Source organism: Larus michahellis, chromosome 24 (assembly GCF_964199755.1).
Source record: "Larus michahellis chromosome 24, bLarMic1.1, whole genome shotgun sequence".
NCBI classification, from domain to species: Eukaryota; Metazoa; Chordata; class Aves; order Charadriiformes; family Laridae; genus Larus; species Larus michahellis.
In genome coordinates this window covers 3,869,555-3,892,747 of record NC_133919.1, presented here as the reverse complement: position 1 = coordinate 3,892,747, position 23,193 = coordinate 3,869,555, and the positions used below count along the sequence as shown (strand labels likewise).

At 53.0% G+C, this 23,193-nt stretch overlaps 2 protein-coding genes across 3 annotated transcripts; one reads left to right on the top strand and one right to left on the bottom strand.

The window, feature by feature from the left end:
• Positions 1–4,763: 4,763 nt before the first annotated feature.
• SSR2 (signal sequence receptor subunit 2) lies at positions 4,764–10,582 on the bottom strand. Of its 2 annotated transcripts, none has more exons than XM_074566309.1 (6): positions 10,173–10,582; positions 7,288–7,442; positions 6,634–6,732; positions 6,143–6,251; positions 5,876–5,953; positions 4,764–5,590 (listed from the first exon to the last, which is right to left on the bottom strand). In XM_074566309.1, exons 2-6 carry the CDS (start codon positions 7,440–7,442, stop codon positions 5,480–5,482), a joined length of 552 nt encoding a protein of 183 aa, XP_074422410.1. In that variant the 5' UTR covers positions 10,173–10,582; the 3' UTR covers positions 4,764–5,479. The 2 variants fall into 2 exon arrangements, with proteins under 2 accessions (XP_074422410.1, XP_074422409.1); XM_074566308.1 differs by lacking the exon at positions 10,173–10,582 and adding an exon at positions 8,888–9,013.
• Positions 10,583–12,833: 2,251 nt separating this feature from the next.
• CCT3 (chaperonin containing TCP1 subunit 3) lies at positions 12,834–22,991 on the top strand. The gene is made up of 14 exons (XM_074566251.1): positions 12,834–13,124; positions 14,694–14,755; positions 15,243–15,293; positions 15,397–15,459; positions 16,038–16,134; positions 16,518–16,635; positions 16,833–17,019; positions 17,475–17,624; positions 18,100–18,232; positions 18,709–18,790; positions 18,920–19,100; positions 20,308–20,553; positions 21,846–21,977; positions 22,655–22,991. The coding sequence occupies exons 1-14, from the start codon at positions 13,094–13,096 to the stop codon at positions 22,757–22,759; spliced, it is 1,638 nt and encodes a 545-aa protein (XP_074422352.1). The 5' UTR covers positions 12,834–13,093; the 3' UTR covers positions 22,760–22,991.
• Positions 22,992–23,193: the final 202 nt, after the last annotated feature.

Sequence of the window (23,193 nt, the reverse complement as noted above, 5' to 3'; positions counted from 1 at the left end):
TTTGCAGAAGATTTTGCATACAACTTTTGACTCTGTAATGATACTGCTGTAATTTTCTTTACCTCCTGTATGTATGGCCCAGATGGAGACGCTTGAGATCGCGTGCCGTTAAACTTCTGTATGCCATATGGAAAGCAGTGGAGTCTGAACAGATGAAATCACATCTGTGCTAGAAGATCTCATCGTTAGGAAGGGAATCCAAGAAAAAGGAGGTTTTTCTATTTCTACACGTGGCACTGTCTCCTTACTGAAACTAGCCACTTAATGTAAGGACTGTTGACCTGTAGTGACAGCTGGGCTGTATCTCTTAACAGGTTTCTATTCAACTCCCATCAAAGAATAATGTCACTATGGTGGTGTATATGAAAGCAGCAGGCAGAGTCAGTATTAAGGTAATAGTGCAGTGTCTGAACGCATCTGCTGGACAGTTTGAAAGAAAAGGAGGCTGAGGGATGACCTTATCGCTGTCTACAACTCCCTGAAAGGAAGGTGTAGCGAGGGGGGTCAGTCTTTTCTCCCAAGTAACAGGCGATAGGACAAGAGGAAACGGACTCAAGTTGCTCTGAAAGGGTTACCAAGCATTGGACCAGGCTGCCCAGGGCAGTGGTGGAGTCGCCATCCCTGGAGGTGTTTAAAAGCCGGGCAGACGTGGTGCTGAGGGACGTGGGGTAGTGGGGGTTTGGGCAGTGTCAGGTTGATGGTTGGACTCGATGATCTGAAAGGTCTCTTCCAAACGAGACAATTCTATGATTATATGAAACTGTACTGAACTATTGGATGAAGTGCAAATCCTGGTAAGTACTGAGTCACAATTGTTAGGGAGATAGGTGTATTTCAAGCAGAAGAAACTTGCAGGCAGCATGCACGGACAGATGCATCCAGAAAGCTTCCTTCCAGGTGTAGACGTTGGGCAAACCCGCATAAAGAGGTTTACACCTCCTTTTGTTCATGACTGTTTTTTTCTGTTGATCAATAACAGGTTTTCTTTCACTCCTGACTTAGAGCTGTTGTTAATCCAGATTTAAAAAAAAATTCCCTGTGTAATAATTTCTTTTTGTTCTGCCTGTAGGTATTTGATAAGCCGCTGCTGTTCTCTCCTGTGTTTTCCACTGAAGGAATTTTGATCTCCACGAATTCTCAACTCAAGCTGTACACAAAACAGGTAGGCGAAGAAAGGAAAAACCAGAATGCAGAGACAGTTCATGATGTGTTTCTCTCCTGTTAGTGCCTGAAGCTGTCTGTCAGCTTATTTTTCCCGTGCTAAAATGCTCAGCAGGGACTTGCAGACTTCCTGCTGCCTGACTGAGAATTTGAGGCATGCTCAGTTTCAAATTTCTGTCTAAAAAGGCTCTATTAAGCATAGTTCAATACAGAGCAGAAAACGGTACTCAAATTTTAAAGGGATAGCTCTGTACTGGTGAAACTTTCACTGCTGAGCATTGACAGGCGGAGCAACATGATTAATCTGAGAAAATGAACTCGACCTACAGGAGCAGATCTCTTGAATGTACGTAGGTCGTGGTGCCTGCTTCTGTCATTCTTTTTGGCTTGGTGGGTTTACACTGCCAACTTCTGGGGAATCTCCTGGGTTGCTCCAGGGGCTGTGTGTTGGAGTGATTACTGAGCGGGGCTGCAGTTTAACAAATCCATTCAATAAAATGTTCCTTTGTGGTGCTCTGTCTGTTGGCATGAGGCTGAAGCCATAGACTTGATGCCATTCCCTGATCTCCTGCCACCATTGAACCCGTGAGTCAGTAGTTTGGTGTGGTATTGAACTAGAAGAACTTCAAAAGCAGCATCCTGAATACATGGTTGGTTGTCAGGGAAAAAGCATTGGCTGCTGATGTTTCCTGTCTTTTTTTTTTTTTACCTTACAGTGGCCTTCCAGTATCTGAAGCGGCCTACAAGAAAGCTGTCGAGGGACTTATTACAAGGGCGTGTTGTGATAGGACGAGGGGTAATGGCTTCAAACTGAGAGGGGAGATTTAGATGAGCTACAAGGAAGAAATTCTTGGCTGTGAGGGCAGTGAGCCCCTGGCCCAGGTTGCCCAGAGAAGCTGTGGCTGCCCCATCCCTGGAGGGGTTCAAGGCCAGGTTGGACGGGGCTTGGAGCCACCTGGGCTGGTGGGAGGTGTCCCTGCCCAGGGCAGGGGGTGGCACTGGATGTTTTTTGAGGTCCCTTTCAATCTAAATCATTCTATGGTTCTATGATTTAGTGGCCACCACTGTGAGTGAAACAAACCGCCAGACTATCAAAGTCTAACAGTCCTCGTTCACTTTTGTTCTTCACTAAGGGAAGGGGCTGCATCTCTCAGCTTTCACGTGTTGCAGTGTTACCCAGCTCTTCTGTCCTTGAGGAACATCACTGGGGTCTCCTGAGAGCTGGAGCCATCACAGGCATTGCAGTGTTGGAAGGGACTTCTTGAGAAGTTTTTGGAGTCAGACAGACGATCGCAATGGAGCAGTCTGCTGAGAATGCGTTTGGTTTGAATGTTACCAAGTATTGTAGGGTTAAAAATAGTTTGTAGTAGCCTAACCTATTTTGTTCTCATGGACCATGATAGTTTTGAGACAGTGATCATCAAACGTGGTCAGAGAGATTCAGAAAGTACATTTTTTTTGTCCCTTGAGTGCAAGAAAAAGATTATGAAGCTGGAGAGAGTCCGGCAGAGACCCCAGCCCCTGGCTGGTGCTGGTGTTGTCAGAGGTGTGTGAGTAGTTGATAGACCAGGAGGCACCTGGCTGGGGCTGGCACTTGCGATGCCGTCTGTGCCTTTCTGTGAGGTAAGGCTGGAGCAGGCTGCGGCTTGTGCAGCTCCCTGTGGTGTCACTGGTGGCTCTGCAGCCATGAGGGCAGGAGCAGGGCCCTGGCTTGTGCAGGTGCCGGTGATGTCCCATGATGCCAGGTAGGGTGTAGGGCCAGAGGTGGCCCCCAGGATGTGCATCGAAGATGATTAAGGGATTGGAACACCTTTCTTACGATGAACGGCTGAAGGATTTGGGTCTCTTCACCCTGGAAAAAAGACGACTGAGGGGGGATCTTACCAACGCTTATAAATACTCAAAGGGTGGGTGTCAGGAGGATGGGGCCAGGCTCTTTTCAGTGGTGCCTGGTGACAGGACAAGAGGTAACAGGCACAAACTTGACCATGGGAAGTTCCATCTCAACATGAGGAGGAACTTCTTTGCTGTGAGGGTGGCAGAGCCCTGGCACAGGCTGCCCAGAGAGGTGGGGGAGTCTCCATCTCTGGAGACATCCCAAACCCGCCTGGACGCGTTCCTGTGCCACCTGCTCTGGGTGACCCTGCTCTGGCCGGGGGTTGGACTAGATGATCTCCAGAGGTCCCTTCCAACTCTACGATTCTGTGCTCTCCTCTGATGACACTGGTGGCACTGTAGGGCAGGAGCAGGCCCCTGGCTTGTGCAGGTGCTTGTGATGTCACCTGTACCTGCGCAGGTGATGGGACTGGAGCAGGAACGTTCCTTGTGCAGCTCATTATGATGTCACAGGTGCGTGGGTAGTCGACAGCAGGAACTTGGCTGGTACAGCTGCTTGGGATGTCACTGGTGGCTTTGTAGCTGATTGGGAATGAATGGACCCCTGGCCAGTGCAGGTGCTTGTGATGTTGGTGGTGTCTCTGCAGCTCACAGGGCAGGAGCAGGACGCTGGCTTGTGCAGGTGCTAGTGATGTCATACGTGACGAGAGTGAGAGAAAGTGTTGGGACCATTATGTCACCAGGAAAGCACGGACCCCCAAGGTCTGTAGGGAGATGAAAGCGCTTCCCAGGGACAGCGAGAACAAGCCACAGTTTTCCCTGCTGGCATCTTGGGTGTGGGAGCAATCTCCAGACATTTGATAATTTTGATCCCAGCCCTGGGGAGAGTGAAAAAAGGTGGTTTTGAAGATGACATCGCCAGGAAAGTGTGGAGCCCCAAGGTTTGTGGGGCTGTGAAAGTGGTGCCAAGAGATAGTTGTGGGCAAGTAAAATTTTTCAGTCCTGGCACCTTTGGTGTGGAAGCAATTGCTGGATGTTTGCAATTTTTGAGCCTGGTTCTTATGAGAATGAGAAATGTTGTTTTGAGGATTAAGTGACCCTAGTCCTACCTGGGGCCTGGGCCCTGCTTCCCACTTATTTCCCTGGGGCCTTCACTGGGTTTTTCCAGTGCCCAGCTGCCCTCCAGAATTTCCTTGGGCCTCCACCCAGGTGGTTCCCCATTCTAGAGCACCCTGGGGCCTTCACTAGGTGAAATGGAGGGTGCAACCACCAGCAGCAGCAGCAGTTGGGGTGAGGAATCCTGGCTTGGAACCATTGTTCTGGTAACAAAGGCACAGGGTTCGCTCCCGTGTTGCCCAGGATTTCTCAGTTGTCACCACCATGCTGTTGAGTAGGGTCCAACAACCGGCCAGAGCAGACCATACAGTGCCACAGGAGCACTGGAAACAGCCAGAGCTCAGGGCAGAAATCAACCGCCTCTCACCACTTGCAGGTCTTCCTTGTGCCACCACCGCCCCGTAGGAAAAGCACAAATCGATGCCCAGCACACAGCCACGGCAGCGTTTATTTATGGCTGTGAAGAGAAATCTACTAGGGCCTGGAGCTGTGAGGAAAGCTGGTGCAAGGTACCAGGCTTTCTGGGCCCTTCTTTCCCTCTATTTATTTTACTGATGGTACAGCAATTTATTTTACTCCCTGTGTGCTCATTAGCTGCTGCTGAAGGCAGCCAGGTGCCTCCAGGACTCCCCGGTAAAAGAAAGGCAGGCTTCTTTCATGGTGTTCATTTTATTACAAAATCCTCAGTACCTCAACACACCTCAGCCCTTAACAGAGCAACCAGAAAGAACAGAAACACGGCAATTAACTGCTCACCGAAACACAACGGGGCTTCCTAGAGAACAAGCATCGACAGGGACCTCCCGCACCCCACCCAGCAAAGCAGCAGCTCTGACGAGGCTCTGTCACAAGGAGACCTGGTTTTGTCACTCGACAGAGCTCCTTCCCACAGATGTCTCAGGGAGGCGGGCACCACTTGGAGGTGGGGGGCCCCGAGACGTAATACGTTCAAGGAGACTGCAGAAGGCAGAGCCACACGGCCGAACGAGTCGGGAAGGCAGCACAGACACCAGAGACACTGCGGAGCTGCACCACCCCACCCCTCTGAAACAACCTCCTCTGGGTGTTAAAACACGTTCGTATCACAGATGCGCTATGGCTGCAATGGAGTGAGGGGTCTCTGCTCCGAATATGCAGACAAGGGGGGTGGGATTTTCGGTGGGGTTATTTTTTGGTTTGCTTGTTTCCTTTCTAAAATGTAGAAGACGACACGTTGCTGGCAGTGAAGCGATCAATTCCCTCTTGCCCCCCAGACAGCACTTCTTCGGGGGTGGCTGTTGCTGATCCCAACACACCCGCTGCTCTGGGGGGGGACGAATGTTTGTTCTTTCCTGAGCTCTGGGGTGCTGGTGGCATTTGACTTTGATCAGTTCTTTTTGGTCTTGGGGGTGTCATACTTTCTCTTGCTCGAGTACCACAGCAGCAGCGGGATCCCGATGGAGGGCAGGGTCATCACACCAAAAGCTGCCCAGTCCAGCTAGAAAGAGAAATTGTTAGAAAGAAGTGAAACCAAATCCTGTACAGATGAGTCTTATCTTCAGATCTTCTACTCTCAAAGCTTCTGGCTCAAATCCCACAGGGCCAGCTGGGATGAAAACTCTCTCTTTTTCAGTGATGCGGATTAATTGCGATCCGTGTTGGAGTTTTCCAGGTGACTGTAGTGCAAACCAAAGCCAACCCACCACAAACTGGCAGAAAGCCACCGTGCTGGGCTGCACAGTTGGTGCAGTGCGATTTCCATTACCAACTGAAAGGTACTTACAAAGTGAGGGGAGAACCTCCTGTCAAACTCCCGCTGAGCCAAGATTCCTCCCTGCCCAGGAGCACTAGTGAAACCAACCTGGAAAAGGCAGGGGAAAAAGATAACACTATCTCTTTTTGCAGATAATACTATCTCTTCTTGCACCAGAGCCTGCGCAGTATAAGAGCGCAGGGACATGCATCATCCCCTAAAAAGCAGCTCGAAGAGCAGAGTCAGGTGTATCTGCTGTCCAATTTTGGGCAAGGAGCCTATAAATACTCAACTCACCACAACCTGTCCGCCCTCCTGTGCCAGGTACGTGATGGTAGCAGAGGTGAAGTTGAAGTAACCAGCTTTGAGAGGCCGCAGGACCACAGTGTGGGACACGTTACTCGCTCTGAGAGCCGTGAATTAAGGAAAATAGTTGCATTTCATCAAAGGAAGAAAAGTGAGGAGATGGGTAAAGAAGAGCCTCGACCCAGGTGGAAGTGTCAGTCGTGCTGCCGGATCCGAGTCCTCTGTGGTCACAGACATCCAGCCCCATCCAAGGCTGATCCAGCTGCTCTCCCTGCACAGGCGGATGAACTGGGACCTGGCCCCGCTTGTGAGGAACCTTTTTTTACACAACATCTTCAAGGGGAACAGAGGTTTGTGTTCCATACCCTGCCCAGGGTCTGGCATGCTGAGATTCCAGTGACAAGGAGTGAAGACAGGAGAGCTACAGGATGCTGAGGGGTAAGAAGGAGCATTGGGAGACATTTTAAAACATGAAAAGATACGGAGCGATCCTGTCCCATTTGACGTTGAGCATCCCAGAGACAATGCCAAAATCTTCAGGGGGGAAAGAATCATCCGACAGCTCCACATCTAAAGCAGCACTAAATGCAACAAAGGGATGAAAAGAGAATCTTAGACTTGGCATTCTGCTCACGGGGGACTGCGCCAAAGAGGGATGACAGTGCCACACTGACAGTTCAGCAGCTGGAATAACTGATTTTTGAAACATAAAAAAAAAAAATCACCAATAGAAGACTGGAGGGAGAGACAAGGTGCATTACAGGGAGTCTGCAGAAAGAGGAAGGCAAAGCTGAGAGAAACCGCAAAAAAAAAAAACCAACCAGTAAACCAGATGTGAAAAAGAGCTCACAAAGCCAAGAAAGTGAGGCTGCGTGCGTGGGGAGCAGAGACACAGAAGGAGCTACACCACGCTGGACCAACAGCTGGAGCGTCTGCGAGGTGAAAGCAGGAAACAGGGAAAGTGGGGACAACAGAACAGGAAGAAAAAGGCAAATTGCAGGGTGAAACCTTCAGGCGGCGGTGGGAAGCTCGGAGTTAGGGGGAGCAAAGGTAACAGCACATCACAGAGCCTGGAAATAGTCTCATACCCATAACGTTTGCTCCTGGTCAGGATTAGAAGCCTGGACACGGCTTACCTGGAGCCGACGTTGTAGATGTTGTACTGCAAGGTCAGGTCCTTGCCCTCCACTGCGTATCTGTTTAACAGAGACTTGGAGGCCAGGAGCCTGGCGCCCTCCTCACAGCGGGCCACGGAAAACAGGGCAAACACAGCAAGAATCAGGAGCTTCATCTAGAAGGAAAAAAACGACGGAATGTCATTGGTAACTTAATTGCAAAAAGAGCACGCGCAGGACAACTAAACTATTCGGGCGTTCACATGTAGTGTGACGTGAGCAGCCGTACACCTCACAGCAGTCTGGATAAAGGATCATCCCAAGCCGGCAGAAAGTTGCCCTGGCTCCGCGCAAGTCTGCAGCCACCCCTGAAACACCTGGACGCTTTCCCGCGAGGACGTAAGCGGTGGCACAGCAGCATCCCAGATCGGCAGGTGTGGAGAAACGACGATGGGTTTTCTCCCTTTCCAAACCGCCAGCAAGTCTCACTCCCCGTTATCACAACCAGCAAAGGTCTCCAATCACAAAGCCTCTTCTAGTCACTTTCAGAGCAAAAGCTTTGGCAATTAACGGTTTCACCAGTTTTAGCAATTAACAGTTAATTGCTATTGCAAAGCATGGCAGCTTTCCAGCACCGTCTTACACAACAGAGTTGGTTCTTCTCCCCAGCAAATTCTCTGTTCTTCTCAGAAAGTACTAGCTCCTCACTTCCAACTTTTGTTATTCTTTCCCGTTTCCAGGCACGGAGGAGCCACTAACTCCCTCCAGTGGCCTTTTGGTCCCCAGAAATCCCTGTTTCAGGCCACGTCTCCCAGTTTCCCTCAGCCCAGCGTGCCTGGAGCTGCCCTGCTGAGAGGCCAAGGAGGCCACACGGTCATTATACGTGTAACCCATCAGGAAACTCGTTAGTGCTTTTAGATGCAAAAACAGCTCCCGTGTCAGAGCCTGCACTCTGTGCCAGGGGACCTTTCCTTCCCCTCCAGCCTCCCCGGCTACAGTCAACACACCACCATTTCCACCCTGGGCTGCTCCCACGGCATCCCAGCCCGGCCGGGGCTGGAAGGGACCTCTGGAGGTCACCTCGTCCCACCCCCTGCCAGAGCAGGGTCACCCAGAGCAGGTCGCGCAGGGTCGCGTCCAGGCGGGTTCGGAATATCCCCAGAGCAGGAGACCCCACAGCCTCTCCGGGCAGCCTGTGCCAGGGCTCTGCCACCCTCAGAGTAATTTCCCCTGTCCCAGTTTGTGCCCGTTGCCCCTCGTCCTGTCCCCGGGCACCACTGGAAGGAGCCCGGCCCCATCCTCTCGCCCCCCGCCCTTTAGCTCTCGCTGAGCGTCGAGGAGATCCCCCCTCAGCCTGCTCTTCTCCAGCTGAACAGCCCCACGGTTCTCTACACACCGACACGGCCCGGAGACCCGGGGAAGCTCGGCGATACCGCTCCGCAATGCGCCGCCCGCGGCAGACCCGGCCACCAGCGCTCCCCTCCCGCTGCTCCCTCGCGTCCCCTCAGCGCCCAGGCGGCCCCCGCCGACTCCGCCCGGGATCCCCCGCCGGGAACCGGCGGATGCGCCACGGAGCTCCCCCCGTTCACCGATCCTCCCCCGGGAGCCCCCGGCCCCTCACCGTCCCGGCCCCGCGGCGCCCAACGGAAGGCCAAGTCAGCGCAGAGGCAGCGGAAGCGCCTCAGACCGCAACATGGCGCCGAGCGGCGGCCCGGGGCACGCCGGGAAATGTAGTTTGGGCGGGCGGGACTCGGACTCGGCGCCTGCGCAGAGCGCGCCTCTGCCGCCTGCGCTGGGGCTTCCCCCGGGGAGGGGTTGGAACCGCTTTCCTGCAAAACACCCGCTTTTAGTCCAAAAATACCGCTTATAACCCCCCGGAGGAGAGGCAGAGTGCCGCCCCCCGCCCTGCCCCAGGCCCCGCAGCCCCAGGGGAGGGCCCTGTTGAGGGATATTAGTGATTTAGTGTAAATCAGTACGTTTTAATTAGACTAAATTACTTAGGATTACAACAGGGTGTGATTTGGGCTGTTTGCCTGGCTTTACTTAGCGTGAGGAGCTGGATTTGCTGAAGCCTTTAGGCCGCGATAGAGTTATTTTTCTTAGTAATTTCTGTAGCAGCTGGTACAGTGCTGGGTTTAGTCTTTTAGTCCGGGAGAGATGCTGATACCGCTCTGGTGTTTGGGTCGGGTTTTTCCCAAGTCTGGGACTCTTCAGTTCCCCGTGTTCTGCCAGCGAGTGCAGGTGCACAGGGAGTGGAAACCAGAGGATAAGGAGGCTCCAGCCCTCAGGTGACAGTGCAAATTAAGAAGGTAGGAGACTGCCCGCCTGGACACAGGAAAATAATCCAATGAGATATTAGAAGACCCCGGACCGAAAATCATGAACTAAAAGGCACGTGAACAGTGGGTGAGGGGCGGGTGCGTGGATCACAAGGGTTTAGTTGCCCAGGGATTTCATTCTTTGGGGTCCCTCTCTTTGGAGGCACCCAGCCCGGGCTGTCCTTGCTGCTGGACCTTCCAATTACATTAATTATTTTATAAAATCCAGCACCTGAGACTGCTGTGGGAAGCCGAGGGTCGAGCCTGAAGAAGGAGGAAGCACCCGAGAGACTGTGTATGAGCGCTTGGGCAGCGTCTCCTCCTTTAGCAGGCCCCACGGCGGAGCTGCCCCAAGCACGGCAGGGAGACGGGGTTTGATCCGCGCCAGGACAGGCTTCCCCTGGAAGGTGCGGCTGCAGGAACGCACCTTGCCAGGACTCGTTTTCCCCTTAGGGAGAAGGGGACAAATGGCCTGGAGCTGTGATTTGGGTTTGCTGGGGACCCGCTGCTGAAGTTAGTGCTTTGGGAGAGAAGACGACAAAGCTGCCAAGCAAGGACAGAGCATGGGAAGCCAGAAGGCAGCCATACCTCCCCTCCTCTGACTACTGCTCATGTTTCTCTCCATCGGTTCTTGAGGTCGCTGCAATTCTCCTCTTATCTCCTTCTTGGCGAGCTCTGGGGGTTAAGAGGCGATCGCCCCACTTTGCTTCAGTTAGTGACGAGCACATAGAGCAGAAGCCCGATGACCACCACGGCTCGGAGGAGCACCTCAACGAGAAGCAGCAGCATGCCCAAGAGGACGATGGCCAGCAGCTCTGCCCAGCTCACCAGTGCCGCCAACTGCATAGAGGCTCCGTGAAGCGATGAGGGAGAAGAGGATGAGAGCAGGGAGGAGAATCTGGGTGAAACGCCTCAAACATTAGGTGGGATGCCTCTCCAAGGGCACAGATGCCAAAACTATACCTTTGTGTATCGGGACGCTCTGCTTAACTAACCCCGCACCAGAGAGGCTCCGCCCGTCTGTTTCCAATAGATTAGGAAATGTCCTGACCTCCCTGTTGCAAAACGAGTAACAAAACAGAAACGCACTGGGCCCGATTCTGGGCCCGGGAGGAAGCCTCAGGAGGTCACCTCTTCCCGTGTGTCGCAGGCAGTTGCCTGCAGAACTCTGGGGGCAGAAGAGTCCCAAATCCACACCTGGGTACACCTCTTCCTCCTCACCCGCGCAAATGAACAGCCCATGAATCCACCTCTCCAGGGCCCCAGCAAAGTTCCCCACTCCCAACCTTTGCCATCAGCTCTCCATACGCTCACTTTCTTCTTTTCCTGCTGAACCAGGCAGAGCTTATCCAAGCTGCAGGCTCTGGGCAGCATCACAGAGCTTAAACCAATGTCAGCCACCTGCCACTGAGGCAGCGTAACCATGGGCTGGGTTTCTCTCTTCCACAGTATCACAGGCTGGCAGGGGTTGGAAGGGACCTCTGGAGATCACCTTGTACAACCCCCCCTGACAGGGTCACCCAGAGCAGGTCGCGCAGGGTCGCGTCCAGGCGGGTTCGGAATATCCCCAGAGCAGGAGACCCCACAGCCTCTCCGGGCAGCCTGTGCCAGGGCTCTGCCACCCTCAGAGTAATTTCCCCTGTCCCAGTTTGTGCCCGTTGCCCCTCGTCCTGTCCCCGGGCACCACTGGAAGGAGCCCGGCCCCATCCTCTCGCCCCCCGCCCTTTAGCTCTCGCTGAGCGTCGAGGAGATCCCCTCTCAGCCTGCTCTTCTCCAGCTGAACAGCCCCACGGCTCCGGCCTTTCCCCAGCACGGAGATGCTCCAGTCCCTCATCATCCTCGCGGCCTCCGCTGGACTCTCCCCAGCAGTTCCCCGTCCTTCTGCAACTGGGGAGCCCAGCACTGGACCCAGCGCTGCAGCTGTGGCCTCCCCAGGGCAGAGCCGAGGGGGACGATGACCTCCACACCTCAGCAGGGTTTGCTGCGGTGCCAGGATAGAGCAGGACCCCGTCACTCAAACACTGAGACAATACCTGCACTTGGCCAAAGAAGCTTTGAGCTTTTGACAAAGGAGGGGCTTGAATTTCTCTGCAAAGCACCTTGCTCAAGCAGCAGTTGGCTGCCAGAGGTTAATGCACCCACCCTCCTTCTTCTGTTATGTGTTACTGGCTAACGGTTGGCGGGTCCGTGTGAGCTGGGAGAGAGCAGGAACTGTGAGAGAGGAAGATGAAGCCTCGTTATTGTGCAGAACAATTTGAGAGGGGGAAAAATCAGACGAGCTGGAAACTTTTCTAGGCCTGTGGGCTGTGAAAGGGCAAACAGAGGTGGTTTTCATAGAACCGCAGAACGGTTTGGGTGGGAAGGGACCTGGAAGACCATCCCGTGCCACCCCCTGCCCTGGGCAGGGACACCTCCCACCAGCCCAGGTGGCTCCAAGCCCCGTCCAACCTGGCCTTGAACCCCTCCAGGGATGGGGCAGCCACAGCTTCTCTGGGCAACCTGGGCCAGGGGCTCACCGCCCTCGGAAGAAGGAATTTCTTCCCCACATCTCATCTCAATCTCCCCTCTTTTGGTTTCAACCCATTCCCAACGTCCCGTGGCTCCCCTCCCTGCTCCAGAGTCCCTCCCCAGCTTTCCCGGAGCCCCTTGAGGGACTGGAAGGGGCTCCAAGGTCTCTCTGGAGCCTTCTCTTCTCCAGGCTGACCCCCCCCAGCTCTCCCAGCGTGTCTTTCCCTGTAATTAACACCGATTAACGGGCCGGCCTGACCAAGCACACCCTGACAGACATGGCTGCTGCGGGGATGCCTAAGGGTAGAGGCCGAGAAGCTCCGCCCTGAGGGGGCACCAGACCCTCCGGGTCACCGGGAAGCTCTCGGATCCCAGGAGGCAGCCCCGTTCCAGCCTCCGGCCGCCGAGGGGGCGGTGGTGAGGCGGGGCCGCGGCCGCCGCCTCGGGAACTACCGCTCCCAGCGTGCCTGGCGGCAGCGCGCCGCTCCCATGGTGCACCGCGGGGCGGGCGAGACCACAGCGCTGAAGGGAAGGGGGAGGGACACTTTGAGAACTTCCAGATACCGTTCTCAGAGACCCCGATCCGCCTCCCAGCTCGCCCGCGGCGCCGTTGCATCGCTGTTCGGTGCCTTTCAAATGTAACGGGGAGCGCGGCAGGAGAGTGGCCCCCGGCCCCTTTGGCCATGCGGGGGTCGGTCCCCCCCGCATCCTCCATGTGCCTGGCGCCGGCGGATGGCGCATGCGCAGTTCCAACGCGCAGCGGCCCCATGCGCCGGGGCCGTCGCTTCTCAACCGAACCTGCTGTGAGCGCCAGGAAAGGAGGAGGAGGAGCAGCGCCTTCTGATTGGGCGCCGGGCCGGCGGGTCGGGTCGGGATTGGTCGTTGCCGGGGGAGGCGAGGTAGGGTGTCGCTCAGGGTGAAGCGGCAGTTCTGGGAGCGGCCGCCCCACGCTCTCCGTCTCCAGAAGGTTCCGCGCCCGGTGACGCGCTCCCGCCGCCGCGATGATGGGTCCGCGCCCCGTCCTCGTCCTCAGTGAGTGTCTCCACTGCCCGTCCCGGCCTCCCGGGGGAGCTCCCGGGGCAGCTCCCGGGGCTGGGAGAGCGAGGGGAGGGATGCCCCTTCCCTTCTCTCCTTCCCCGCCGCCATGTTGGGTCCCCTCCCTCACAGACCCCGGCCGGGCCGGGGTCCCCCCTCTCCCCTCGGGGGTTCCGACGGGCCCTGGCGCGCCCCGAGCTGCCCCCTCGCCGCTTCTTCTCGGTCCCCTCAGGCTCCCCGTGGCTGCTGCCCAGCGCTGACGGGCCGTGCCCCCCCCCCGCCCCGTGGCCCCGCTCCGCGCCTCCCGCGGGAGGTCTCGGGGCAGCGGAGCCCCCGCTTCTCGTTGCGCCGCTCCCCGGCCGCTCGCAGCTGGTTTCTCCTCGCGTGGTTCCCAGCACGTTTCTTTGTGCGGTCCCGTTTGAACCCCTTGTGCTTCGTGGTTCTTCTGCCACCTTCCAACGCGAGGCGTTCCCGGGGGTTTTCTTCCAGCTTGGTTTTTCTCCTTCTCTCCCCCCGCCTGCTCTGTTCAGTTGTACCCTGGGGCTCCTCAGCTCTAGGGCTGCTTACCTTATTCCTGGTGCTGCTTTTGTTGGTGCTTTCTTTTGTTCTGTCTTCTAAATCTATAGACACGAGCATCCACGCCTGAAGTAAATCTGTGCTCGTCCAGTCTAGGCTTGTAATAGAAGAAAAGCAGCACCAAGCCTAGAGATTCTTTGGGGCAGACCCTTTTGACAGCTGGTCCCCAGATACGGTTGTGAGCCCGTGGCGTGGCAGTGGCTGCTCACCCTGATGTGACAAAGGCTGAGTGCCACTGACTGTAGAATCACAGAATGGTGGAGGCTGGAAGGGACCTTCCAGATCATCGAGTCCAACCATCACCCCAACCCTGCCCAAACCCCCACTGACCCACGTCCCTCAGCACCGCGTCTGCCCGGCTTTTAAACCCCTCCAGGGATGGCGACTCCACCACTGCCCTGGGCAGCCTCTTCCAATGCCTGACAGCCCTTTTGGTGAACAAATTTTTCCTAATAACCATCCTAAATCTCCCCTGGCAGAACTTGAGGCCATTTTCTCTTGTCCTGTCGCTTATTACTTGGCAGAAGAGACCAACCCCCCCCCCTTGCTATTTTTAAACCAATGTTTAACTTGCTATGCGTGAGCATCTGTAACTGGTTTTGACTGAAAACTACGGTGCAGCAGTTCCTGGGCTTTGTGGGATCCTGCAGACAGTAGCGAGTGACGGCTGTTTGATTTTCTTGGGGCAGTAGTTTATATTTCAGGATTGCAAAGTTTTTTCTCATTTGAATTATGAGGCTAATCAGGAATTCTGTTATAATAAAGAACATGGCTTTTTGCTGATGCTTTTCTACAAATATCCCTTCTTGCAGTGGCTGTGGTGTTTATATTGTAAACTTAATTTAGAACTGGACATGTATCAAGTGTGTGTGACAGAGGGTATCTTTGAGGCACTGTCAGTATCATTGTTTCAGGCTTGGACTTCTTAGTAAGATCAGATTAAAGTTATATTTGTACTTTAATATATTTCTTTTTTCCTGTGTGCATTAGGTCAGAATGTGAAACGCGAGTCTGGAAGAAAAGTCCAGACTGGAAACATCACTGCTGCTAAGGTACCGTATTCTCAAGTCAGGCTATTTTGATTCTTTTTTTTCTTTTTTTTTTTGATAGTGTGTGTTTGCATATATATATATACATATTTATATATTTGAGAGGGAAAACTGGATCTGAAGCATATTTTCTCTAGTTTTTATGAATCCAGAGTAGAAGTAGCGTAGCAAATGAATTTTCAGTGTCCAAGTAATAGGTGCAGTGGAACTGAACATGGAGGGGTTTAACCCACAAAAGCCTCTTTCTCTGCAAAATCTGGAAGTGTGTAAGTTTTGACATCTGATCTAATCAAGTTAGCGTGGTGCCAGCGCTCTTAAAATCCCTCTGTGTTCTCATTCCCTCACAATTGTTAACTTCTGCTGCATCTAAGCAACTGCAGGGTCATTTGGTCACTTAAATTTTGCAGTGGCTGCTTGTTTCCTGTAGATTATGGGGTTTTTAGACTTCCGATGCCCTCCTGTATTGCCTGATTCCTTTTGTTCCTCCTAGACTATTGCTGACATTATCCGAACGTGTTTGGGACCGAGAGCGATGATGAAGGTGAGACCTTTTGCTGCAAAACCTGTGCTGCACATACTGACTAGAAACACTGCACCTATTACAGGTCAGTGCAAATATTGTGGGGGTTTTTTTTTGGTTGCAGATGCTTTTGGACCCCATGGGTGGGATTGTGATGACCAACGACGGCAATGCTATTCTTAGGGAGGTAAGTTTCTCCTTAAGGTTTGTCTCGCTTAACATGCGAGTCGGAATCTTCCAGGATACAGTTACATTGCTGCTGATGGAACTATGGGATTTTGTCTTCTGTCTTGAGAGCCACCAAGTACTAAACAGCAGTACCGAGAAGGCTGCTTACTGGGGAGGAATTAAATATTTGCAGCAAATGCTCTTCTTCCTCAGAAATCTAGGTTTGATCCCAGGGTGGTAGGTTTTCATGGAGGTTTTACGGTACTGGTGTAAATCCTATGGTAACTGTAGCTATAATCGCTTGCGTCAAAACCTTACGAGTAGATGCCAGATAATTAGACCAAGAAATCATTGTTGTCTTTCTGGTGCAAGTGAAACAACATCACAAAAATCGTAATGCCTGAAAAACTGTGGGAGACATAATATTGGGAAATACCAGGGCTTATTTTCGGTCACAAAAAGTAAGAAAAATCTTTGCTGTAGTTGAGCAGGATGCCTTTGGCTGTTTAAAAGGTGCGGTATTTGTTCCATTGAGCGGTGCAGGAAGTTTCAGTGTTAATATTCTGAAAAAAACCCATACCCCTCGCTCCTGTACAGATTCAAGTCCAGCATCCAGCTGCAAAATCAATGATTGAGATCAGCCGTACTCAAGATGAAGAAGTTGGAGATGGGACCACATCTGTAATTATCCTTGGTAAGGAGCGTTAATAAGGCATACGTTTTTGTAAAGGCTGAAGTTCACCCTTTTTGCTCATCAAAGCCCAGTCAGTATGCCTTAATGAGACAGATATTTGTTATTTAGCAACCCTATAATTGATCCTTTTTTTTACCGTGGAAGAGAATGCTAGGTTCATTAGACCCTTAGGTGATCAGCTCCGTGCTTTGGAAAGTTGTGTTCTTTCCCCGAGATAAGCAGAATGAAGTATAAAGACAGGTATAGATGACGTTAAGAGCTCTCTGTGTGGATAGCAGATACTTTTTATCTGGTGTGCTGTTCTCCTGGCTTGACTGTTGATTGTTGTACTAACTTATCTTTTGATGGTTTTTTTTGTTTGGGTTTTTTTTTTTGGTTTTTAGCTGGAGAGATGCTCTCTGTGGCCGAACACTTCCTTGAGCAGCAGATGCACCCAACTGTGATCATTGGGGCTTATCGTAAGGCTCTGGATGACATGATCAGTATTCTAAAGAAAATTGGGTAAGCGTGGACTGGTGGGAGACAGAGAGAAGGGATATGGGGTTCCTGTACTGCCTAAAGGTGATTCTTCAGGGAATCATGTTAGTAAAATATAACTTAATTTCACAGTATAATTGGAGAGGGACTCAATGGGATTATGAATAGATTGTAGCCTGGAGTAATACTCAATTTACTGTTTGGTTTTTCCTTTGTGTCAGCACTCCAGTGGACGTGAACAACAAAGAGATGATGCTTAAAATAATAAAGAGTGCTATAAACACCAAGGCGATAAACCGCTGGGCTGACTTGGCCTGTAGCATTGCTCTTGACGCTGTTAAGACAGTGGAGTTTGAAGAAAATGGCAGAAAGGAAATTGATATTAAAAAATACGCAAAAGTGGAAAAGGTGAGTGTGTCCTGAACTGTTCCGAGTCTGCGCGCCCCTTTCTCGTTCCGCACTAGCTGTTCCTAGGATGCTGTGGGAATTCTGTGCCGCGGTTCACAAACGTAACCCTTGAAGACGTTTTAGCGCTGTCAGCCTGGCTGGCTTGCAGTGAGAACAGGGGTAGTTATTTCTGCTCTTTTCCGATGTTTGTCAAAAAGATGGTTTAAGTTGGTTTGGTTGCCGTTTCTTAAACGCGTGTTGTCAGGCAGTAGGATGTGAGCAGTTTCTCAAGTTCTTCCCCGGCTTTGCGCTTAATCGGTGTGCTCTGGAAGTGAACTCGGATGGTCAGCTGGATGCATCCCGGTTACTTGGGAGAGTTTTCCCTTCTCCGTACCCAGGATGGATAGTTTCACCAGATATACAGGTTTTCGTAGACTGATTTATCTCATTTTTTCCCCCTTTCTTATGTCTGTCAGATTCCAGGTGGTTTTAGTGAAGACTCCTGTGTGTTGCGTGGAATCATGGTGAATAAAGACGTAACCCATCCCAGGATGCGTCGCCTTATTAAGAATCCCCGCATCGTCCTTCTGGATTGTTCCCTAGAGTACAAGAAAGGAGAGAGCCAGGTAAAGCACGTCCTGTTAGAGATGCCCGCGGCTTTTGCTGTAAGACTATTAAAGTCAACAAATCCAGATCGATAGTTGCACGAGTGGCAAAAGGTTCTCTTCATGTTCTGCCTTTCAGAGACCGTTTGCGTGTCTAGGCTAATTCTGCCGTGGGGTCAGTACCCTGGTGGAGGAAAAGGTAGAAAAATAGTGAGGCAAAGCACTGTAGCCTCAGTTCTGAAGCAGCTGCAGTGATTTGTGTCTCTAAGCGATGGTCAAGAGTCAAAGAAATATTTCTGTGCTTTAATTAACGCTAATGTTAAACTGATGCAGCGTCACCGTTTATTCGATCGGTGTTTTTCGCTGCGCAGTTGTCCTTAACTCTTCCCCAGGCAATGTTGGAGGAGTTAAGATCGCTCAGGCCAGGGGATCTGTGTGTAACTGGGTGACGGGTGGGGAGGAATACAGCAAGGCACTGACACCTCTCTCTGTGCAGACCGATATTGAGATAACGCGGGAGGAAGACTTTGCCCGCATCCTGCAGATGGAGGAAGAGTACATTCAGCAGATCTGCGAGGATCTCATGAGAGTCAAGCCGGATCTGGTCATCACAGAAAAAGGGATTTCTGGTAATAACACGTGTGTGATCCTTTGTGTTGAATTCATCTAATAAGGTTTGTGCTGTGTTAAATGCACCGGTCAGTAACTTTAAAGAAAAAAAAAAAAAAAAAAAACAACACAACAAACCAAACATCACAAAAAAACCCACAAACCTGATTTTGACCCTGGTTTTGGTTTGTGTTTTAGCTTTCTAGCAAATAATTCTACATTGCAGGCATCGAAGTGGGTTCTTGAGATTGTTCTGTGAACGTGGACACTTACAATAGAACTTGGCATTTCCAGCGTTTGGAAACGATATGAAACTCTAAGCGAGGATGAGTCTAGCAAACCCTGGAAAGCTGCACTGGAATTGTGCCTTGCAGCTTGGGTTAAGAAGCTACATTTAGGTTTTTCTTTCCAGAACCCTTTTTGACTTTAAAAAGACGCATAAAGTTTGTCATGATACAGCTGATTCATCAATAAAGTTGTCCCAACCTGATTTCAGACTTGGCCCAGCACTACCTGATGAGAGCAAACATCACTGCGATCCGCAGAGTGAGAAAGACGGACAACAACAGGATCGCCAGGTAAGCGCTGTCTCCTCGCTGGAGCTCTCTTCTTGCTCTCTGTGGCACGGATTTTTTTCATTCTTCTCTCGCCCTTTCCGCCCAGCTCTTCTTTGTGAGCACCTCACTGGACTGTTCTCTGTGTGCTAGGGCCTGCGGGGCTCGCATCGTGAGTCGCACAGACGAGCTGCGGGAGGAGGATGTGGGAACCGGAGCCAGGCTTTTTGAAGTTAAAAAAATAGGAGATGAGTATTTTGCCTTCATCACCGACTGCAAAGACCCCAAGGCTTGCACTATCATTCTGCGTGGAGCCAGCAAGGAAATCCTAGCAGTAAGTTATCGCACGTTCTGCCTCCCCTCCTGTCCTGGCCACCTTCTTGATGTCACTAAGTCATTGCTTCCCTTGGAGCAGCCGTTGCGCGCAAATGAAGTAAATGCGGGTTTCCTCTGGGTTCTGGAGCGACAAAGAATTTCTGTCTTGTGGGCCGCGTACAGCAAAGGCAAAAAACTTACATACAAAAATGAGTAAGAAGCATCTTGGAACAGAAATATTTCATCACAGATGAAGTTTCTGACACAGGCATTTTGATGCTTTTGATGATGACTAAAGAAAGCTCCGTCGCTATTGACACTGCACCGTGGAGTGGTTTTCGTTCGGCCAGCAATGGGGATGGGGAAAAAAAAGCTATAAATGAGGAAATGGCCACTTTGTCCTACTGTCACTGTCTCAAGCTTGTTCGAAAAAGTGAGAAAACGTGGAAAATGTAACAGTGAAAATATTACAGGTGATTAGACTGGGTGCAGATGGGACGTCTGCCATCACTGTGAGGAAGAAAAACGGTTGTGGCGCTCTGCTAGAGGAAAGATTTGGACAGGAAGTTACTCAGCTCCCCCTGCGTTGGCCATAAAGAGGGTCTTTGTGCCAAAAATGCATGTTTCTTACATGCTTAAAATCCCACTTGTCTGGGACATCAGTAAAGTCGGTGGGATCTTAACAGGTCCAGAGGGGGCCCCAGAGATGCTGGGAGGGCTGGAGCCCATCTGCTGGGAGGACAGGCTGAGAGAGCTGGGGGGGGTCAGCCTGGAGAAGAGAAGGCTCCGCGGAGACCTTGGAGCCCCTTCCAGTCCCTCAAGGGGCTCCGGGAAAGCTGGGGAGGGACTCTGGAGCAGGGAGGGGAGCCACGGGACGTTGGGAATGGGTTGAAACCAAAAGAGGGGAGATTGAGATGAGATGTAGGGAAGGAATTCCTTCTTCCGAGGGCGGTGAGCCCCTGGCGCAGGTTGCCCAGAGAAGCTGTGGCTGCCCCATCCCTGGAGGGGTTCAAGGCCAGGTTGGACGGGGCTTGGAGCCACCTGGGCTGGTGGGAGGTGTCCCTGCCCAGGGCAGGGGCTGGCACTGGGGTGGTCTTCAAGGACTCGATATTCCTTATCTCCCTTATACTCCGGGACCCGGCGCGGCAGAGCGTGGGCTGTGCTTTCAGCCGGCGGTTTGCTACAGTTCCCGCAAGTGATAAATCCCTGCTTTCCTGCTGTTGCAGGAGGTCGAGCGCAACCTTCAGGATGCCATGCAGGTGTGTCGCAATGTCCTCATCGACCCGCAGCTGGTCCCAGGAGGGGGGGCCACCGAAATGGCCGTTTCCCACGCGCTGACGGAGAAGTCCAAAGGCATGACGGGTGTGGAGCAGTGGCCCTACCGGGCGGTGGCCCAGGCTCTGGAAGTCATTCCCCGAACGCTGATCCAGAACTGCGGCGCGAGTACCATCCGCGTGCTGACCTCGCTCAGGGTAAGGTGCAGGGCTGGGGGGTCACCCGAAGAGGGTCAGCCCTGTCCTGCCGTGATCGGTTGAGGAACCCACAACAGTTTAGTGTCATTTAGATAATTATTTTCTCACCCCATGACTGTTCCTCACCTGGGAAGGGGAATTGGTGAGAAAACAAGGAAACCCGAGGGTTGAAATATAAACAGATTTAGTAGAATAAGACTAAATAATTAACAATAATAACACTGAAGAACCAGCGTTGATCCCGATACCAGTATAAAACACCCCAGGACTCTGCCCAGCCCATTCCCCCAGCAGGAAGCCGCGCACTCCCAGCAGGGACAGCCAACGTGGGCCACGGCGAGCGCTGCGGCTTCGGGAGGAAGGGAAGGGCTCAGGGCTCCGGCACCGGGGCGAGGAGTGCTCAGAGGGAGAACTCCTCAGCAAACTTCCTAATTTCTACGGAACGTGCCGTTCACGGTGTGAAATAACCCTGTTGGCAGCTTGGGGCAAGTGCCGGGGTCTCGCTTCTCCTCGTCCCCGCACCTGGGGAGCTCGAAAACACCGAGACCTTGAAACCCGCACCCCAGAGCTGGCTCTAAAGTAAATATTTTCACAGATTCAGCCACTAGAGTCTTCTAAAAGTGCAGTTTCCCCAAGCGTTAAAAGAGCGATTAGTCCTGTGTCGCTCAAACCAGGGCACCCCCCCTCAGGTGGATCATCCTTCCGTAGCAGCGCAGCTCCTCGGGCCGGCGATGGTGCAGCTCTTCTGCAGTCGCTTTTACGTTAGAGGAGGCCGGTGTTGAGCTGCTCCGTTGAAGGTGACTGACGGGCCGTTGGGCTTTTTTTCATTGGCTGGGCTGCAGCCGTTTTTACTGAAGTTTTGTGCCAAATTTGAAAGTATGAAAATGGAATTTTCGTGGTGGTCTTAGTGGGAGGGGTCCCTGCCCAGGGCGGGGGGTTGGAACGAGCTGATCTTTAAGATCCTTCCCAACCCACACCCTTCTGTCGTTCTGTGAATTCAGTCACTTGTTTGAGGTACCAGAGTTTAAAAACAAAACCCTGATGGTAAACAAAATCAAAATCCTCCTTTGCGATTAGATTGGGTGGCGTGAGAGAGAGTATCGCCCAGTCCGACTTGTGATATAATTAAGTGTTTCAGGTGGTGCTCGGTCACACGCTCTGGTACAAACTCCAAAACTGAGAAAATTCTAATGACCTTTTCCTATTTTCCTGCGCCCGTGCTCAGTTTGGGTTTCCAGCAGGTGAATTTGACGTTTTATTCCGCCGGTGGTGACCTGTCTTTCCGCTTCCAGGCAAAACACACCCAAGAAGGCAGCCAGACGTGGGGCGTGAACGGCGAGAGCGGAGCCTTGGTTGATATGAAGGACCTGGGGATCTGGGAGCCTTTGGCGGTCAAACTGCAGACCTACAAAACCGCGGTGGAGGTGAGGAGAGGGGGGGACGGGACTTCAGAGCCGCCGGGGGTGGTCTCTTGGGAGGGGGGGAACGTTACTGGTCGCGCACTGGGCTGTTTGCGGCGCTTGCCCCCAGCCCGGTGCGTGTGTGACGATGAGGGACGCAGCACCCGCGGGAGCCCCGGCTCGGGCTTTCCAAGGGGTTGATTTTTGATCCTGTGGCCCAAATCCGACACGTTCCATCCCCCCTCTTTCTGTGCGGACTCGTTAGTCCCGTGAGGACGGGCTGTTCTAGAGCCGTGACCCAGGTGCCAGCCGCGTGCCGGAGTCCCGTTAGTGGCCCTGAGAGCTCCTGCCCTTCGGCTCCTCGGGGCGGCCGTGCCTCAGCCGCCCGCCCCTGCTCGGAGATCCCGTTCTGAGCGTTCGCTCGCTGGTGTTGGATCAAACGCGGTCGCTCGGGGGGACGCTGTGTCCCGTTCTGGAAATAATCGGTGTCCCCTTTTCCACGGGGCGTCCCTGCCGGGTGTCGGAGCCCCTGACCGCTCCTGTGAGGGGCGGCGTGTCTTTTCCACTCTGCTGTGGGGCGAGAATGATTTAATTATTATTACTTAATTAAGGCAGATGCTTCTTTGGTGTGAAAGCTGTGTGGATTGTATTTTATTTGGGCCGAGCTTCTGACTGGAGCTGGGCACGGGCTTTCTCCCCAGACCGCGGTTCTCCTCCTCCGCATCGATGACATCGTTTCGGGGCACAAAAAGAAGGGCGACGATCAGAGCAAGCAGCCGGCGGCGCCGGAGCCGGCCCAGGAGTGAGAGGGGCCGCGACGCCCCTGGGACGGAACCGGGCCCTCGGCGCTGGGAGGAGCGGGATGGAGCCCCCCCCTGGGCCGAGGCTGAGCGCGGGGAAAAGTTTGAAATAAAACCAACCACGAAGGTGGGGAAAGGGCTGCTGTGCCTCTGGGGGGAGATGCTGATGCTTAATTTAAGTTTCTGGACTGTAACTTCCCTTTCCCCGTTTGCCTCAACAATAAACCGCCTCATTTCACTCGCTGTCTGTGTTTAATGCGGGGCGGGGGGGGATGGAGGAGCCTCCCCCGGGGCCGGGCGCTGCCGGGGAGCTCCGGCTGCGGGTCGGGACCCGCCGCGGCGCCGTCTCCGCCCCCGGGATCTTCCTGGAGGGCGGCGGCTCCTTTAAGAGTCTCCCGCGCGGCGCCTTTAAGGGGGGGGGAGGGGGGCGGGAGGTCCGG

Coding starts and splice junctions, on each gene's coding strand:
- CCT3 (XM_074566251.1), top strand. CDS start 13,094: ATGATGGGTCCGCGCCCCGTCCTCGTCCTCA. Junction 15,294..15,396: donor GACCGAGAGCGATGATGAAG/GTGAGACCTTTT, acceptor TTTTGGTTGCAG/ATGCTTTTGGACCCCATGGG. Junction 19,101..20,307: donor CCAGCAAGGAAATCCTAGCA/GTAAGTTATCGC, acceptor CTGCTGTTGCAG/GAGGTCGAGCGCAACCTTCA.
- SSR2 (XM_074566309.1), bottom strand. CDS start 7,442: ATGAAGCTCCTGATTCTTGCTGTGTTTGCCCTGTTTTCCGTGGCCCGC. Junction 6,252..6,633: donor AAATGGGACAGGATCGCTCC/GTATCTTTTCAT, acceptor CACGGCTCTCAG/AGCGAGTAACGTGTCCCACA. Junction 5,591..5,875: donor GGAGGTTCTCCCCTCACTTT/GTAAGTACCTTT, acceptor TTCTCTTTCTAG/CTGGACTGGGCAGCTTTTGG.